Source organism: Gymnodraco acuticeps, unplaced genomic scaffold, assembly GCF_902827175.1.
Source record: "Gymnodraco acuticeps unplaced genomic scaffold, fGymAcu1.1, whole genome shotgun sequence".
In the NCBI taxonomy this organism is placed as follows: domain Eukaryota; kingdom Metazoa; phylum Chordata; class Actinopteri; order Perciformes; family Bathydraconidae; genus Gymnodraco; species Gymnodraco acuticeps.
The window spans coordinates 20,612-38,974 of NW_022991520.1; the positions used below are offsets into that span (position 1 = coordinate 20,612).

General features: G+C 40.3%; 1 protein-coding gene across 1 annotated transcript in view; it reads right to left on the reverse strand.

Moving 5' to 3' along the window:
- Positions 1–17,662, reverse strand: part of LOC117533374 (GPI ethanolamine phosphate transferase 2-like) — a gene marked incomplete at its 3' end in the record, with an annotated part of 35,164 nt that extends 17,502 nt beyond the window's left edge. Inside the window, exons 1-4 of the mRNA XM_034197070.1 lie at positions 17,231–17,662; positions 16,943–17,148; positions 7,822–8,031; positions 4,788–4,976 (exon numbers count right to left, since the gene is read on the reverse strand). Of these exons, the coding sequence (XP_034052961.1) occupies positions 4,788–4,976; positions 7,822–8,031; positions 16,943–17,148; positions 17,231–17,384 (759 nt within the window). The remainder of the gene's footprint in view (positions 1–4,787; positions 4,977–7,821; positions 8,032–16,942; positions 17,149–17,230) is intronic.
- Positions 17,663–18,363: the final 701 nt, after the last annotated feature.

The following is an 18,363-nucleotide window of genomic DNA, read 5'->3' on the forward strand; positions in this document are numbered from 1 at the left end:
GGCGGTAGTGTGTATTTGTCATTTAATACAGGCAACAACCGGAAGACAGAGAAGAAGAATAGACTGCGTGATATAAAAATAATGGGCATACCTCCACCCCTCGATAGTTATCGCTGACTCAGCCATGTTTATGCAGCACTGCACGTGGAGATGTGGACGCGCAAGTCGCGCAGATTACGTACATAAACCTACAAAGTACTGATATAGTAAATTGAAAAATAATTGATTATTTTTGTGTAGTTGTATATTGAAAAAATAATGTATGGTTGTCACAAAATCCCACGGCACACCCGGACTTGCCTCACGGCACACCAGTGTGCCGCGGCACACCGTTTGGTAACGGTGGTAACTCAGATGCTTACATGGACTTGTATGTTTTTTCCTTCATATCTAACAGAAATAAGAGAGAAAGAGATGGGAAAGTGAGTAAAGAGGGATGAGAAAGAGACAATAGAAAGTGATGGGGAAGTGAGTAAAGAGGGATAGGAAGGAGGAGAGATATTTGCGAGTTGCATACTGACTGAGTTTTCTCGATTAATAGCTTATATAGACAATACCATGCTTAAATAGACTCCTAAGTTATTATTTCATATGTGACAATATGTAAGAAAAGGGAGGGAAGAGTCAAATTATATTGAGAAATTGAGCAATTGACTTCATATTGGAACATTCATTTCTCAAACCTATGTTTTATGGAAGAGGAAATGTACTTCTGATAAACTAATCCTTGATCAAACGGTAAATGGTGAATTAATATAACATTTATAATCATTGAGAAAGGGTTATTCCACAGGGACTAGCTCACATTTAACTTAAAATAACATTTATCTGCTTTGGACTGATGAGTATATGATTCTTGCATGTTAAATGACTAACACAAACCTTACATTTATAATGTGCATGTCTCAGGAAGGCTCCCAAATCATTCTGAGGGGGCCTATCCTATTTTTGTAATTGAATGATAATGTGCTAATCCATTACCTTGAGTTGTCTGCACTCAGGAAAACATCCCTATCAAGTGTTAACCCAATAACTAGGAGAGCTCTGAAGGCCAAGGGTCAGAGAGAGAGGATCACACTCTGCGGCTGCAGAGAGCAACTTATCCACGGGCAAGGAGGTCGTTCGAGATGAGAGGATTCTAATCTTCAACTTTCTGATGAGATGGGATGCTTCTTCATTTTCGCTCGCAGGACGAGCGATGGCTTCAGAGGCTTCATACAAGGTTTCCATGTTTCATTGGAGGAGCAGATGTTTTCATAACCTCTCCCATCACAGGGGGGGGCATCTGGATGTGCCACTTGGAATAGGCAGGTGCACTGCTCTCAAGCAGATAGCAGAAGGAATGCAGGCAGATGAGCCTCTGTTTCACTGGGAGATCATAAAGTGCTCACTGAATTGAGCCACAAAAGCAGAGCAATTGGGGGGGATTGAGATATGGCGCTCTGATGAAGAAGAGTTTTGAGCCAATCAGCACCTCAGTGCTAATCTACAGATAATTGAGTTATGGCGCTCTGATGAAGAAGAGTTTTGAGCCAATCAGCACCTCAGTGCTAATCTACAGTATCAGGATGCCTTTACACACCAGACATTCTGTGTCATAAAGAGAGGATGAAAACATGTCTTCTAGCTCTCGTACAAAGATAACATTTGAATTGAATGACCAGATGATTACAGATGTACAATTAATGATTGTTTTTGTATTCCCAATGAACAGATATGTGTTAAATAGTGGTGATAAATATATTTTATCAGATTACACTTTCACACTAAACTAATTAATTAATTGATATTTTCAGATTTATAAGGTATTGAACAATAAGATATTTCTAATATTATAACAGACAATGTTACTATCCTTAATCATTACCAGGTAAGAACAGATGTTTTGATATTGATTACAGTTGATGCTCTGAATAAAGAACAGATGTTTTGATTTTTTCCTTTTCAGGTTGTTATACAATAAAATGTTTGATTCTTCAGATTGTTAAACATTTTGAGAATTGTTTAGTTTTCCCTTCAGATTTTGAAATGACATAATGATTGATAGTTGAAGTAATGTAATTATGTTATCATGCCTTACTCTTGAATAAAGCGTAATGAAGTAAACGTAAAGTAATGTTAAAGATTGAGGACACTGTAACTTTACAGATTACAGATTGATCGATTCATCACTATGAATGTATACCTTAACTCGGAACCTTAGCTGGATCTCTCATGATTCTGATTTATACCTCAATTGGATTTATTATAAATCCTAAATTCTAATTGTGTTTTAATAAGTAATTGCCTTAAAGTAAATCTTTGAGATGTAAGATGATTTAGAATTTGTGTTTGATGAATGAGATTAACTGAGTGATAAATGATAAAAGATCTTATTTTTTAAACATATATTTTGCTATAATATTGTTGTATTTCATGTGTTTATTATTGTGCCTTTTGACAAAAGATGCCAAGCACTGAAGAGAGATGATTTTTATTATGATTGACTGTGTTCAATCAGGGTGATTGAAATGTTTTCAATCTTGTTCTATTTTTTAATGTAATGAATGTATCTGAGCCCACCCAACTCTGAGGACGCCTATTGATTTTAAGTATTGACTGAAATATTCTTAGACTAATGTTAATTGGTTATCAATAGATTGATAAAAAGAGTGAATCTGTAAGAGAATATTTTCATCTGATCTTTTTATAGAGTTTCTTATTGTTTTATAGAATCTGTGATACTGCAAACATCTGTTTGTAGTCAGTCAGAGACTCCTCTGTGAGTTGAGGTCACAGGTCAAACGCTTCTCCTATGTCCGTGGGGGGTTGACCTGGCAGCATCTCTTTGAGACAAGCAGACCATTGTCTCGCATCGGCTATTGATTATACGCGGGCTTTCTGGGAGCCCGCCTCTCCTCGTGTTGGTTAGATGTTTTGTGTCTTTTGGTTCAGAGATTACCTTGGTGGAGCACAAGGACAGTGTGAAACTAGGATGATCTCCCGGCCGTATGTAATTGTCTGTCTCTCAATAAATATCAGTGTATTGACAGGCGAATCCAGTTTCCCTCATTTGATGATGCGCTCAACATTGCTGCAAAGAAGTTTTTACTTCACAACCCGGAGGTGGTGAAGCAGATCTGGGCCCAGTTCGGGAAAGCGGAGGTGGACCTGTTCGCCAACCGGCGTTACCCACTCTGGGCCAACCTCTCCAGGCTCCTAAGAGGGACAGGCTGAGACTAGGGCTGCACGATTTTGGGAAAAAAATCGAATTGCAATTTTTCTGACAAATATTGCGATTGCGATTTGCGATATTTGTTTTTAAGCGACCCAATGGAAGTTTATTGTAAAATGCGGCCATAACTCCGGCTAGGAAGGTCGTATCAACGTACTCCCATCTCTAGCACCCCCGCAGCCCGGAGCTACGAGTGAAATAACTAAACTTACATGAAACTTCCGTTGGGTTGCTTTAAAGTCAAGCTTCAGTTTAAGATTCACCCTGTGATAGAAACATGTGATGGAGCATTACTAACCTGACACAGATGCTTTGTTTCACCAAGCCATCTAGGAAAGCTCCATTGGAAGCCATTTGGAAAGGGCAGGCACTTTCAAAAATACTTGGCAGGTGATTGGATCAATCTGTCTATCACCTTCTATCATGGGCCACTTCTGATTGATTAACAATGGCTGGTACATGTGGAGCACAGCACTTCTGATTGGTGTGGATGACTGACACACAAGAAGAAAAAAAAAAAAAATTGTAAAAAAAAAATTGTAAAAGGCTTTGCGATTTGATAATCGCATCATTTCAAATCGCGATTCCGATTTAAAATCGATTAATCGTTCAGCCCTAGCTGAGACAGGGGGGACTGTCTAACGAAGTTATTCAGACTATCCAGGCAGCAAGAGCAGGATCCACCACAGCCTGTTACAGGCCGAAGTGGTTGGGATTCCAGCGGTGGTGTGAAGAAAGGAGTCTAGAGCCCCTATCCTGTACACTGGGCCCTATTCTGTCCTACTTACAGATACTGGTGGACAGGGGGCTTGCTCATTCCACAATTAAGGTGTATGCAGCAGCCATCTCGTCCTGCCATGAGGGATTTGGCGGCAGGTCAGCCTTCAGTCAACCGCTTATTTTTGCAGGGGGTCAGGAGACAGCGTCCAGTGGTGCATGCCTCCACCCCGCAATGGGATCTGCCGTTGGTGCTCGAGGCTCTGGTCACAGAACCATTTGAGCCTCTGGAGCTCTCCTCCCTGAAGGCACTGTCATTGAAAACAGCTTTGCTGCTTGCCTTGACTTCGGCCAAGAGTGTCCGAGCTGACCGCTCTGTCGGTGCACCCTCCGGGCCGGTGGACTTTTATTACCACTGGCCCCACCATTGTAACCACTGGCCCAAGAGCATTCGTCCAAAAAAATCGACTAATCATGAAGAAAATGAACTCATTTGTTGCAATAGTAATTTATGCAAAAACTACATTACTACAACATTTGAATCATCAGTTCTTCCTCATTTTCCTCAATTGTTCATATTTGGTTTATTAAAATAATTATATTGTGGTCATTGTTAAAAAATGTCTGCTATTATTATGAGTATTATTATTTATAGTAAATAAGGTATAAATCAGATAAAATAAATTAGCTGATTGAGGTTTCGTTCATGCATAGGGTAGATTATTTTAAATTACATTTCCTTTTTTGTTTTGTGTATTTTTTACATTTTGGATTTGCTTGGCGAGCTATTTTTAGAACATGTCCCGCGGGCGACTCACATGTTGGCTACCCCTGGTTTAGGACAACAAGAAATTACCTTTGAAATGAGGGCACTGTGAATCTTCTTCAGGATGTCGTCCATCTCCATCAGTTTGGGTTGGATGAGCGAGCTGTGGGGTCCGCTGATGTGGCCGATGTGGTCCAGGCCCAGATAGTGCAGGATCAGAATGTCCCAATCGTCTCTCTTCAGGGTGCTATCCAAGTGACGGGTCACATTGTTGTCAACCTACATGGAGACGTGATGAAAGATAGACATTTACTGATCGAGAGGATTTCAACTGAAAACCAATTAATGTTGGAATTATTCAAAATCGCCCCCTAGAGCAAACAAAAGTTAAGCTGAGGGGAGCTTTACTCAAGCTGCGATAGAGTCTGATAATTATCTGATTATCATCAGGCAAATATTACAACACATTTGTGAATTGATAAGCATCTTTTTATGTGAACTCATCTCTGAGCCTCCCTGGTTGCTCATTTGGCTTCATCTCTTTCATGGAGATAACTTTTGTAGGTAATGCTGTGACTGAGTACTTTCTAGATACACAAAGCATGTTCCTCATAATTCATAAACCACTGCTTAATTATTAATTAATACCAGTGATGTAAAGTAACCAGTGTTGTGCTAGTTACTGAAAACCAGTAACTAGTTACCATTACTAGTTACTTCATTTCAAAAGTAACTCAGTTACTTTACTGATTACTCACACCAAAAAGTAATGCGTTACTGTGAAAAGTAACGTTTTTAGTTACTTAGAAAAGGGGCTCCCTTTAATGCCCTTATAGCCTTCATTTCAGTACCGTTATTGCATTAGAGAATAATACAATCTGTTGATCAACTTGACATGCATTATATGCAATCTGGATTGCATCGATATTAGCTGGCTTTCCATTTTTGTATATTCTTTCTCCAGGTAGTTGGAAAAAGTTTTCCGTCCCATATGCCGTGTGCCGTCCGGACATGCTATCATGCTAACTAGCTCCCTGAAAGCGGGTGACTCCACTGTAGCAATAGCCTGCATGTGTTCTACAACATACCGTGCAATGGCTTTATCGACTTTTCCCTGGCTAGCAGTCCCTTGGTTAAAATCCAGCCGCTGTTGCTTAGGTGGAGGTGGAGTGGCGTTGGATGAGTCTGGGTCTGTGCCGGTCTTAGTTACTAGCTTCGTCCCAGCATGTTGTTTTTGCAGATGTTTTAAGAGATTTGAATTACTGTTTTGGGCAGTAGATAGGATCTTTGACCCGCCAAGACACAACTTACATTGAACTAAAACGTTCTTTTCTTTGTGCTCGACAAAAGTGAAATAGTGAGAATATCTCCAGGTGGAGAAACTAGACTTGAGCTCCGCCGCCGCCATGATAGTCTTGTTAGTAAACAACACAAACACGCCCACAGCGCGTCTCCGCATGTGACACAGGAAGTATCTAAGTACATTTACTCAAGTACTGTACTTAAGTACAGTTCTCATCTCTGTTCGCCTGGCTGTTGACTATATAAAAAAACTAACGCAGTAACGGAGTAACGCACCATGTAGTAATGCGTTAGAGTACTAGTTACTCTAACGCGCTACAGTAACGCGTTACATTGTAACGCGTTAGTCCCAACACTGAAAGTAACTACGTCCATTTACTCAAGTACTGTACAATTTTACTTGAATATCTCCATTTTATGCTACGTTGTACTCCACTACATTTCAGAGGTAAATACTGTACTTTAACTCCACTAAATGTATTTAATCCCTTTAGTTACTTCACAGATCTGGATGAATGATGTGAAATCTAATCAACTCTTAAATCTGACTTTAGTTCCACCTGGAGTAAATCCACAAGCTACCCTGCAGTATACAAAGTCATTCAAACTAGCTGCACCTTTACCAGCTTTGAGAACACTTTCATGATCAATCATTATAAAACATATCATATATTCTGAAATGGACCAATCTGCATAATGAGTACTTTCACTTTTGGTACTTTAAGTATATTTTTGTTGCTAATACAACAAATAGTACTTTTACTTCAGTCACATTTTAAATGCAGGACTTTTACTTTTAACAGTATTCCTACACTTTGGTACTTCTTCTTTTACTCAAGTACAAGATCTACTTTTTCCACCTCTGATTAATACATTATTTACAGTCTTCTTCGTACTGGGTTACAACCAAGCAGCAAATCTTTGGTGTTGTAAATTGAAGTTGAAACTGCAGTTCCTCTAATGGCCAATTGCTGCTTGCTCAATTTGAAGTTGTTTACATTTTTAGATAACACACCCGTGCATAATTAAGGGCTTTGAGGTCGCATTGAGTGACAGGAAGTTGCAGTCACAGGTGGCATAGCTGTTAGCTAGATCTTAGCTCCGCTAATTTAGGTCGCTGAACATTCAAATATTGGACAAAGAGTATGGCTTTTATTGTGGTTAGTTGTTATAACAGACCAATTTAGAAGTCTGTGCTACAGTATTTTATGAATTTGTAAATGTACTTTATTTTTATGTTAGCAGGTTTCTGTGTATGCACTCACCATTCCTGTTTTGCTTAGCTTTGCTTCTTGTTCTAAAACACTTTAAGGAGTTGGCTGCAAATTAGTTCAGATAAGTATGTAACTTAAACAAACAAGCCTGTTTTTAGCATTTAAATTAATGCCACAGTTAACATGAATTCGGAATGCATCTTAATAACTTAACTACTACTGGTTTTAGTGGGTAACTTTAAGCTTTTGTAATGCTCACAGTATCGCTTCTGTTGCGCTCCACACTATTCTCCAAACACTTCTGGATCCAAAAAACCAAGATGGTGATGGCAAAATTGACAAAATCAAGGCTTCAGATCAGTAGTACAAACCAATGGAGGACATCGTGGGAACTACAGCCACTTGCTATGTTTATGATATTGTTAAAAAATACACTTTTCTATGAGAACTTGAGCATAAATGTAGTCTCTTGCATTTAGTTTGGTTTAACGATTTCTCACCATTTTCAAAATTCCTGGTTCATAATTGCCATCACTTGCTTTCACGGTCCTTTGATCACACAAGCATAGAACCACAACATTTACCAAGACTGATGGGCTGACACATACCTCTGTGTAGTCGGATACGAAGAAGGAGGTGGTGCCATCGTGCTCCATGAAGTGTTTGGGGAAGAGGCGCACCCAGGTGTCATCCCCGTAGAAGACCATCCTCTTCCCTGCTGCTTTGGCTTGCCAGATGAGGTTGTCTTCCAGCAGTGCCGGAGAATTCAGGTTCATTACCACATCAATGAAGCCTGGAATAGTGCCAGTGGTGAGAGCCTGGGGAGGGATATGTTTCTGTCATTGTACTATGAACAATAATTATCTTTTAATGGTGTTACACAACCTTGCAGTTTCATCATATTAATCCAGCTAATTAAGGCTTGAAATGGAGTGCAGTGTTCATTAAAAATATGTTTTTTTATGATCTTCAAAAACAAAACAAATCCCATTTAATCTGCTTGGTCACTATGTCAATCTAACATTGAAAAAGCAAACTACGTCCCACATCCTCAAACCAATTTTGCTGCCACAAATGGAAAGCTGAATCAGGTAGATTGATGATATTTAGGAAGTACAGTTTCGACTGATTTCATCATGGAATGTGAAATAAAACAACACTGGCCCCCATTTGACTGACAAGGAAACAAAGCCAGTTTTGGAAGTCAGGATAGAGCTTGGTGCATCGTCGAGGGCGGAGTACAAAGGCCTCGTCTTTATGCATTGAAGCAGACGTGAGTATGCAGATACTGGCAGAAAACGCTGTTATTCAAACCGCCTTCGAGTTGGAGCACAGCCCGAGATCTCGTGGGACCCTCAAGACTCCAGGAGAAAATCAGAGGTGACCGGCCTTTATTGTAAAAGGGTCCAAGTTTTACAGGAAACTGCCAAGGGAGCTGGGAAAGTAATCTTATACATTTAAACAGAGTTGTATCTATTTTATTGGCGATGCATTTGTCCTTAGATCCCCCTGTTTTAAAGATCACATCTGGGTATTTTATTCCTCTCATCAGTTTTTATATATATATATTGAATGTTTGCTTCCAAAACACTTTGTAGCTGTAGGGTTACTGTGGGACTCTAACCACAGCTACTATGAGGATACTTTAAAGGTGCAAGGGGGACAGCAATAAAGTAAAGGTTTTTATTTGCGATCACATTTCAATATACCAACGACAATAACGCTGCATCAATTTGCGTCTTGATTTACGGTAGAAAAGTTATTCTCCGTCACGTTGAAAGGTTTCTGTCTCCTACTTAGAAATTAAAACTCATAAACATACTTTACGCCAGAGAGAGAAGCCTCTCAGCAACTAGAGCTGAAATTTGAAGCCTCATCTCCAAAGCTTTGTTCCTGAGCTCAATTATTTACCACTTCCTTCCGTGTGATTGTTTTTCGCTCCTGCCAGTGCAGATGCTTGTTTCAGGGAGAGATGGATGGTCCCGCTTCAAAAGCCTTCTCCTCTTTCTGCCGGTTCACTCTCAGTGTGAGGTCCATCGCCAATAATAGAGATAGTCTGTCCGGTGAAACCAGCGCTTCGGCACTTTGTAGCAAAACTGGTAGAACATGTTGCTGTTATGCAGTAATAAACACAGGGGGAGGCATATTGGTGGAGCTGTGTCTTCTGCAAGGATAACAATCAGCTCGATTCAAAAGTTCACAGTTTTAAAAAAAAAGGCATTCCATTTCTCCAGATGCCAAAAAAAACCATTGTGAATCTGCCTGAAGGAATCAGTGACTCATCAACATACTAACTCCTGGCTCACAGTATGGGTCTAGGCTCGCGATGTACCTCTGCTTGAATGTCAAATACGATATCAGTAGGGTTTATTGACACTCTCTAGCACAGATATGAAAATGTTTAAAAGGTGCCAAAACACAGATGGAAGATGCTGTGATTTCCACTGGCAAAACATATATTTTGGTTTTCTTTCACTTACTTCTGAAAGCTTAAATGCATTAAAAATATCCTTAAAGTATTATTTCCATTATTGAGGGAGAAAGGTTCATCCTTATCGCAAAGCCAATTTGTGTTTGAGTGCTGTTTCATTTGTGTTTATATATTTTCCATATTAATTGTTTAGTCTATACGGTGAGAAATGTTCATCCAAAAGTTTTTCAAAAGTCCAAAAGTGTTTTGTCCCAAAGACTTTGACTTCAATATGACATAAAACAATCCTGACAATTCTACTTGAAAATAGATTTCTGTCAATTTACTATTTGATAAGTCAACTAATCTTTTTGAGGTCTTCTTCTCCAGTCTTATTATCAAATAAAAGTTATGCGAGTAATATTACATTAATTTTATTTAGCTTACAAACACTTCAATAGCGAAGACATTGCCCACTATAGCAATTTAGTGTTAAGTATCTTGCCCAAGGAGACTTCAACAGGTAGACAGGTAGGGCTGGGAATCAAACCGCTGACCCTCTGATTGGTAGACTTTCATTAAGGCCCAGCTCCACAGTCGCCACCATTTACACTTTACCATTCATGAACTTGGTCTTCTGTTTGTTTACCACCCGGGCAGATACTAGCTCTCCAAACAGCCACATTGCTGCTGCTGTTATGATAAATGAGTTCATTGTCCAAATCCACCAACTCTGTAATGTCCACTGACTGCTGTGCCAGTTTGGCTCGACTGTCCCCCGTGTGAATACAGGACAGGGGGAAGAAACCCCACTTCCTGCCGCGGTTAGAAAGAGCAAGGAAATTGGAACCATTCAAAAACCACAGGGTTTCCGAGTTTCTGGCATAACAACTGTTTGCTGCCTGGCCTTTAATGAAAAATAGCCCATTAACAAGAAACCAGATACGAAAAGTGTGTGTCCTCAATGGAATTCCCTACCATTGCCATGTTAATTATATCAATGAATTAGATGTTTTCTGTGCTGTAAAGTAGTTTTATTTCATTCTGTTTTAGATATCTGCCTAATGGTTTTTCTCTCTTTTTTGTTAGTTACTTTTTTTCTTCAACGTGGGCTTATATATTTGCCAAAGGAAGTGAGAGTAATGATGAAAAAGCTCTATGGTGACTTCAGTAAAATAAACGTATTAGTAGCAAAATCAGCTGACCGGTACAGTATGTGTGCATGATGCTTGTAACTTTATTATGAGACAGTGGAGGGAGTTTTAACGTGTGTGTGTGAATGGATGGCCGTGGGATAATGATTTAGGTTAGTTGGCTGTGTCATAGGTAGCAGTTAATTGGGTGCAATGCAGTGATAGTGGGCAGAGAGTGGCAGATGGTGTGCACTGCCACCTACTGGTGTGTCACTACATCTTAATGCTGTGATGGAAAATGTTATACTTGTGATAGGGAATAACACAGTGGCAAGAGAAGTACTCAGAACTGTTACTTAAAGATCCTTTCCTTAAGTAAATGTAGAAATATTGAGGTCTTAAAATTCTCCAGTAAAAGTCTTAAAATAAAAATTGTATTTAAGTATAATTACAGAAGTAATATAAAGACAGCGTAATCAAAAGTAAAATTCATACTAATACGGAAAACATTATTCTGTTTTGTCAAAGCTGAGCCAATTTTAGTTACCTTAATAAAATACTGGGTATTTAATGTAATAACAGCATATGATATAAGCATTTGATTTGTTTTTATGTGTACAAAATAGCTCTTAACTATAAGTGTTAAATACAGGTAGAGGAAACAGTTAAATATGTTTGCCTCAATGGAGTGGAGTAGAAGTATTTGTTGCTTAAAATTGAAATACTCTAGTACATTTGTTACATTCCACCATTGGAATGATACAACTTCTAATGAACAGAACAGTCGTTTTCAAAAGAGAAAAGGAATTTGTTGCATGATTTTGAGCTTTTCTTGTACTAACAACTGGCCTAAGAAGACAATCAGTGGATATCTTTGCATTTTATTACAAAGGGCTCTAATCCATTACCTAAAATTAAATCCCTCCAACAACCAATCATCCAGTATTTTATTTTTGAGAGGTTTGTCAATATATGAGGAAGTATATGAAGCAGGAGCAGATATACATTAGGCTGTTATGCCCTTACATTTACTATAACTGCCCCTTAAAAGAGATTGAGGGTCCCTTCTGCTCTCAGCAAGATCACAAATCCAACGTGCACGTTTCTGGACAGCTGTAAAAGCACCATTTTTGGTTCCATCATGCCTGTGCTTCTAAATCAGAAACCTTTCAATTTTAAAACTTATTGATTTTCCATCTCATACTATCTACCGTCAACAAATCTAAGAGATTGTTCACACCCAGAGTTGTTTTTCCTCAAGGCCCCTTTTCCTCCATCATCTTCCCTAAACCCTTGGATTATGGACGGACACCATCTGTCTCCCCTGCCAGTACACCTCAATCAGCTTTATCCCATCATCATTTCCCTCCGCCTCCTCCTCTCTAACGAAAGTCCTAATAAGATAGCTACACCTAACAGGAAATAATACTAATCCCCCCTCCCCCTTTTTCATAATCCCCCCTCACTCCTCCTAACCTCCTCCTCCTCCTCCTCCTCCCTCCTCCTCCTCCTCCTCCTCCTCCTCCTCCTCCTCCTCCTCCTCCTCTCAAATTACAATAGAAAGAATATTCTTTGTTATAGATTAAATGTTTATCCTTTGCATTTAGTCATTGGTAAAAAAAAACATGTGATTTAGGACTCTTAGAAATTACATTGTCAGTTGATTTCTGACATCTTACAGACGGAAAGAAGTAGTTGGATGATTGAGAAATATTTGGTATAACTACTTTGATCAATAAAGTGGATGAGGTCATGACAGGCAATAACACCAAACTATTGGAGGCCCTGGTTCTGACTTTTTAATTGTGAGGGTTTTCCTGTCATTTGAAGTGTTTCTCAGAAGTGAGCATGTCCTGCTTTTCTGACGAGATAGGGAGCTAATTATGTTTGGGTTTTCTAAGGTCGGTCAGGCAAAGAAAGCTTTAAAAAGCTGTGATTTGCATTTTTCTAAAGTTTCTGACATTTTATAGACGAAACAATTATCCAAAAATTAAAACTAATTCTGCAGATTCAGGGAAAGCATAGTTGAGGCCCTAGTTGGACACCATTACAAATGTAGACATGTATTTAATCAGTATAAAATAAAATGTTGCTAATGTTTATTACGTCAAAGTAAGATGCTACCAAGACAGTATCATCCTTTGTTGGCTCAGCTTTCAGAAAATATGTTGTTATTGAGAGTGCTCTGATGTTTTTTTCCTGAAATCCTGTTTCTCCTGCAGTTTTTCTTCTTGTTTTCAGCGCTTATCCTGTCCACTATCTCTGACAGTGTCCACCAACACATGCTGCCCTCTCTGACCTGAACCTGCCTGAGCACATTCATCAGACATCGCTGAGGAGGAATCTGTCCAACTTCAGGATGTGTATTGCCTCCAATCTTCTTCCATCTTTAAAACAGCTTGCTGCTGTCAGCACATTTCTGTCCCTCCCCCCCCTCCCCTGTCCCCCTCAACCCCTGCTGAAGCATGGAATCTGCCTTTTATTCTGCCCTGACAATATTCTGCTCCACCTGACAACTTCAGTTAGATGCCTCTCCACCTCCGCGCTGCCCGGCAGCCATAGAGACAATACCAAGATGCTCTTTTTCCCAGAAAATCACCTCCTTAGCAAAATCTTTTCAGCAGCACTGACAACTAAACGCAGACTTTTTCCCAGGCTGCCCACAGTCTCAGTGTTTCAGCTCAATAACGTCATGCACCTGCAATGTGCTCACTCTTCCCAAACTCAGCCTGATTACTTTATTTGCAATAATAATAATAATAATAATCCTTATATTTATTATAGCGCTTTATCAAAGACTCTCAAAGCGCTTTACAAATACACATTACACATACAGATCATACATGTAATGGTCATCTACTGTGGACAATACCCACAGGAGCAAATTCGGGTGAAGTGTCTTGCCCAAGGACACAACGGCCTGACGCAGTGGGGCGGGAGCGGGTTTCGAACTGGAGTTCCCCAACGCCCCCTTGATCTGATGATCAAACGCACAGACCACTGCGCCACCCGTCAATAGGCTAAAAACGTAGTGTAAGAACCTGAACCATTTAGGTGTGTCATAATGTATAGTAAATGTTTATGTTGGCAAGACAGTTGTGGTATTTACTGTACTGCTGCATTCGACACGGTGAATCATCAGATCCTCCTTCGCACTCTCCAAAAACTTGGAGTTTCAGGCTCTGCACTTTCCCTCCTCACCTCATATCTGAAAGACCGTACCTACAGGGTGACTTGGAGAAGGTCTGAGTCCCACCCTTGTCAATTAACTACAGGGGTCCCTCAGGGCTCTGTTCTTGGTCCCCTCCTCTTCTCCCTGTACACAAACTCACTCGGATCAGTCATTAGCCCGCATTGTTTTTCATACCACTGCTACGCTGACGACCAGTGTTGGGACTAACGCGTTACAAGTAACGCGTTACTGTAACCCCGTTATTTTTGACAGTAACTAGTACTCTAACGCATTACTTTTTAAATTCAGTAACTCAGTTACCGTTACTACATGGTGCGTTACTCCGTTAGTTTTTTTTATATAGTCAACAGCCAGGCGAACAGAGATGAGAACTGTACTTAAGTACAGTACTTGAGTAAATGTACTTTGATACTTCCTGTGTCACATGCGGAGACGGGCTGTGGGCGTGTTTGTGTTGTTTACTAACAAGACTATCATGGCGGCGGCGGAGCTCAAGTCTAGTTTCTCCACCTGGAGATATTCTCACTATTTCACTTTTGTCGAGCACAAAGAAAAGAACGTTTTAGTTAAATGTAAGTTGTGTCTTGGCGGGTCAAAGATCCTATCTACTGCCCAAACCAGTAATTCAAATCTTTTAAAACATCTGCAAAAACAACGTGCTGGGACGAAGCTAGTAGCCAAGACCACAGAGACTCAGCCGACGCCACTCCACCTCCACCTAAGCAACAGCGGCTGGATTTTAACCAAGGGACTGCTGGCCAGGGAAAAGTCGATAAAGCCATTGCACGGTATGTTGTAGAACACATGCAGGCTATTGCTACAGTGGAGTCACCCGCTTTCAGGGAGCTAGTTAGCATGATACCATGTCCGGGCGGCACACGGCATATGGGACGGAACACTTTTTCCAACTACCTGGAGAAAGAATATACAAAAATGGAAAGCCAGCTAATATCGATGCAATCCAGATTGCATATAATGCATGTCAAGTTGATCAACAGATTGTATTATTCTCCAATGCAATAACGGTACTGAAATGAAGGCTATAAGGGCATTAATGGGAGCCCTTTTTTCAACTAACTAAAACGTTACTTTTCACAGTAACGCATTACTTTTGGGTTTAAGTAACTAGTAAAGTAACTGAGTTACTTTTTAAATGAAGTAACTAGTAATGGTAACTAGTTACTGGTTTTCAGTAACTAGCACAACACTGCTGACGACACCCAATTAATTCTGTCCTTTCCCCGCTCAGAGACCCAGGTCGTTGCACGCATCTCTGCTTGTCTAGCTGACATCTCTCAGTGGATGTCTGCTCATCACCTCAAGCTCAACCTTGACAAGACTGAGCTGCTCTTCCTTCCGGGAAAAGATTGTCCCACTCTTGACCTAACAATCAACATCGGCACCTCAGTTGTTTCCCCGACTCAGACTGCAAGGAATCTGGGTGTGACCCTAGATAACAACCTGTCCTTCACTGCAAACATAGCTGCTACAACCCGTTGCTGCAGATACACGCTTTACAACATCAGGAAGATACGTCCCCAGCTGACCCAGAAAGCGACTCAGGTTCTGGTCCAGGCTCTCGTCATCTCACGCCTAGACTACTGCAACTCCCTCCTGGCTGGTCTACCTGCATGTGCCATCCGACCTCTGCAGCTCATCCAGAATGCAGCGGCTCGTCTGGTCTTCAACCTTCCTAAATTCTCCCACACCACTCCGCTCCTCCGCTCCCTTCACTGGCTTCCGGTAACTGCTAGAATCCACTTCAAGACACTGGTACTTGCTTACCATGCTGCGAATGGATCTGGCCCTTCGTACATCCAGGACATGGTTAAACCGTACACCCCAGCGCGTGCACTACGCTCTGCATCAGCCAAACGACTCGCTGCGCCCTCGCTGCGAGGGGGACCCAAGTTCCCATCGGCAAAAACACGTGGGTTTGCTGTCCTGGCTCCAAGATGGTGGAATGAGCTCCCCATTGACATCAGGACAGCAGATAGCTTGCACATCTTCCGGCGCAGACTGAAAACTCATCTCTTTCGACTCCACCTCGAGCGATAGATCTATTAACAAAGCACTTATATACTAATAAAGGACTGGCTTATCTAAAGCCAGTTGAGTAGCACTTGAAATGTTTGGCTCTATGAAACCTGATGTACTTATATGATTCTGTTTTCTTCAAGGTTGTGTCTTCCTGGTCGAATGTACTTATTGTAAGTCGCTTTGGATAAAAGCGTCAGCTAAATGCAATGTAATGTAATGTAATGTAGTAACAATTAATTACAATTATAGCGTTTTGTGTAGTTTTGTATGCATCTATGTTTCTTGGCCATAAATGGTAATGGAGTTTCTCTCCCACACTCATTGTGCTAAATTAGTATTTTTACTTTTTTCGCTTTGAGTACATTTTAATGATAATACTTACTTACTTTTAATTGTAATGAATATTTTAGTATTTGCCATAGGCGCCATTTATACTGGGGATGCTGGGGACACTTTTGGAAGTGGCCAATTGTGTCCCCAGCACTTTGCATTAGGATCATTTGTTTAAATGTTCTGAAAATAGCATGCACAAAGCATTGTACACTTTGAGAAAGCTTTATTTACACAAGAGAAAATGTGCAATCTGGAGGAGTGTTCACACTTTTTGGGTGTATTTCTGGTAACCCAAGTGGTGCAGTTTGGACCTGCTACACGTTTAATATTATGAATAACTGAATAGAGAATAGTAAAGCAATTGTTGCTCCCGCTTTGCAGCAGCGTAGCATAGTTACTGTACTAGTTGTCAAAAAAAGCATTGCAAGCATATGGATGTACACATATATGTATGTATTGTTTGAGGGGGCGCTTAATGCAGTAGTGTTTTTTAAAATCGGAATAAAGTGTCCCCACCACTTTTTCTAACAAAGTGACGCCAATGATATTTGCACTTTTACTCAAGTAAAGGATATGAGTACTTCTTCCAACACTGCCCGAGTGTCCCACAAACTCCTTACCTTGATCCTGGGCATGGTGACGGTGGGGGGTCTTGCCTTGGCCACGAAGCTGTATGAGGAGCCCCTCTCCACCAGGTGTCGGGTGTAGGGCATGTACATGCGGCCATTGGGTCCAAACACAAAGTCCTCCCGCAGAGCATCCACTAACATTATAACCACCCTCTTAAACAGGGGCTGTGGGAGGCGGGAGGAGTTGGGAGAACTTCCTGTAATAAAAAATGAAGTTTAAGAGTTTTGACAGATGACCAACACACATGCACACACGCAGGTGAGTGTGTGTGAGCTCACCTGTCAGCGGCTCCACGGGAAGGTCTGACAGCTTGTTCTTGGATGAGATGGAAGACTTGAGAGGGACAGGGAAAAAACCCCGCAGAAAGAGGGCCACGCCAATCCCTTCAAGTATTAAAATGAACGAGGCAAACACGGACGAGCGAACTTTCATGTTGCTGTTTGACAGACACTTAAAGGGACGGGTTTGTTTGTAAAGATGCTAGCTAGCAAACATGACGCTTTCCACACACTTTACCCAAATATAGGGGAAGGTAGAAAGCCATAACATCCCATTTTAAGATGGAAGTACTGTAAAACAACGTATTACAAAGCCACCTAATTCGGTTTTTAATAAACGGACTTTAGACTATATATTAATGGCTGAAATTAACAATAAAAACACTAATACCAGTTGGCGCTGTAGCCGTTCATAGTCGCTTCCGCATTGATAGCATGGAACTACGGGTATTACGTAGGGTCAAACAAAATCGAAACGCCTTTTTCTAAAGGACAATTTAGATGTATTCCACTCCATAGAAAATAGTGATCTCTCTGTACGGACCGTACAGAGAGATCACTATTTTTCAATGGGTGCCTTCTATACACACATAACACGTAAAAAAAATGGTCCTTATGTATTTATATTATTATTGTGAATTCAATATTCAATAACCCAGAGTATGATTTTGGTGTCTTTTGAACACTGGAAATGACTTTTTAGGCTTAATGTGTCAGGTTACTCCTACCCAACTCAAGAATTAACCTTCATAAACCTCACATCGGACATTTAATTCTCCAACACACAATATCAATATAATAATAATATCTGTTCTTGTACATATCATATTCTATTTACATATAGACTTTTTGCACTACTTGTATGTATTTTATTATATATGTTGCATTGTTGGAGGAGCTCAGGTCAGAAGAATGTCATTGCTATTTCTACACTGTAGCTTTGTGCATATGAGGATTATAGAACCATTGAAATGCAAACAAAAACATAGATACAAAAAATTAGACATTTCCTCCAGTTTTGACAATTTATTTAAAACACTTTATTCACAATTTAATCATGACTGGCTAAGTAAGTACACACCAAATCCATCACATAGCATAAGTCAATTAATGATATGTTTTCACCTCATATT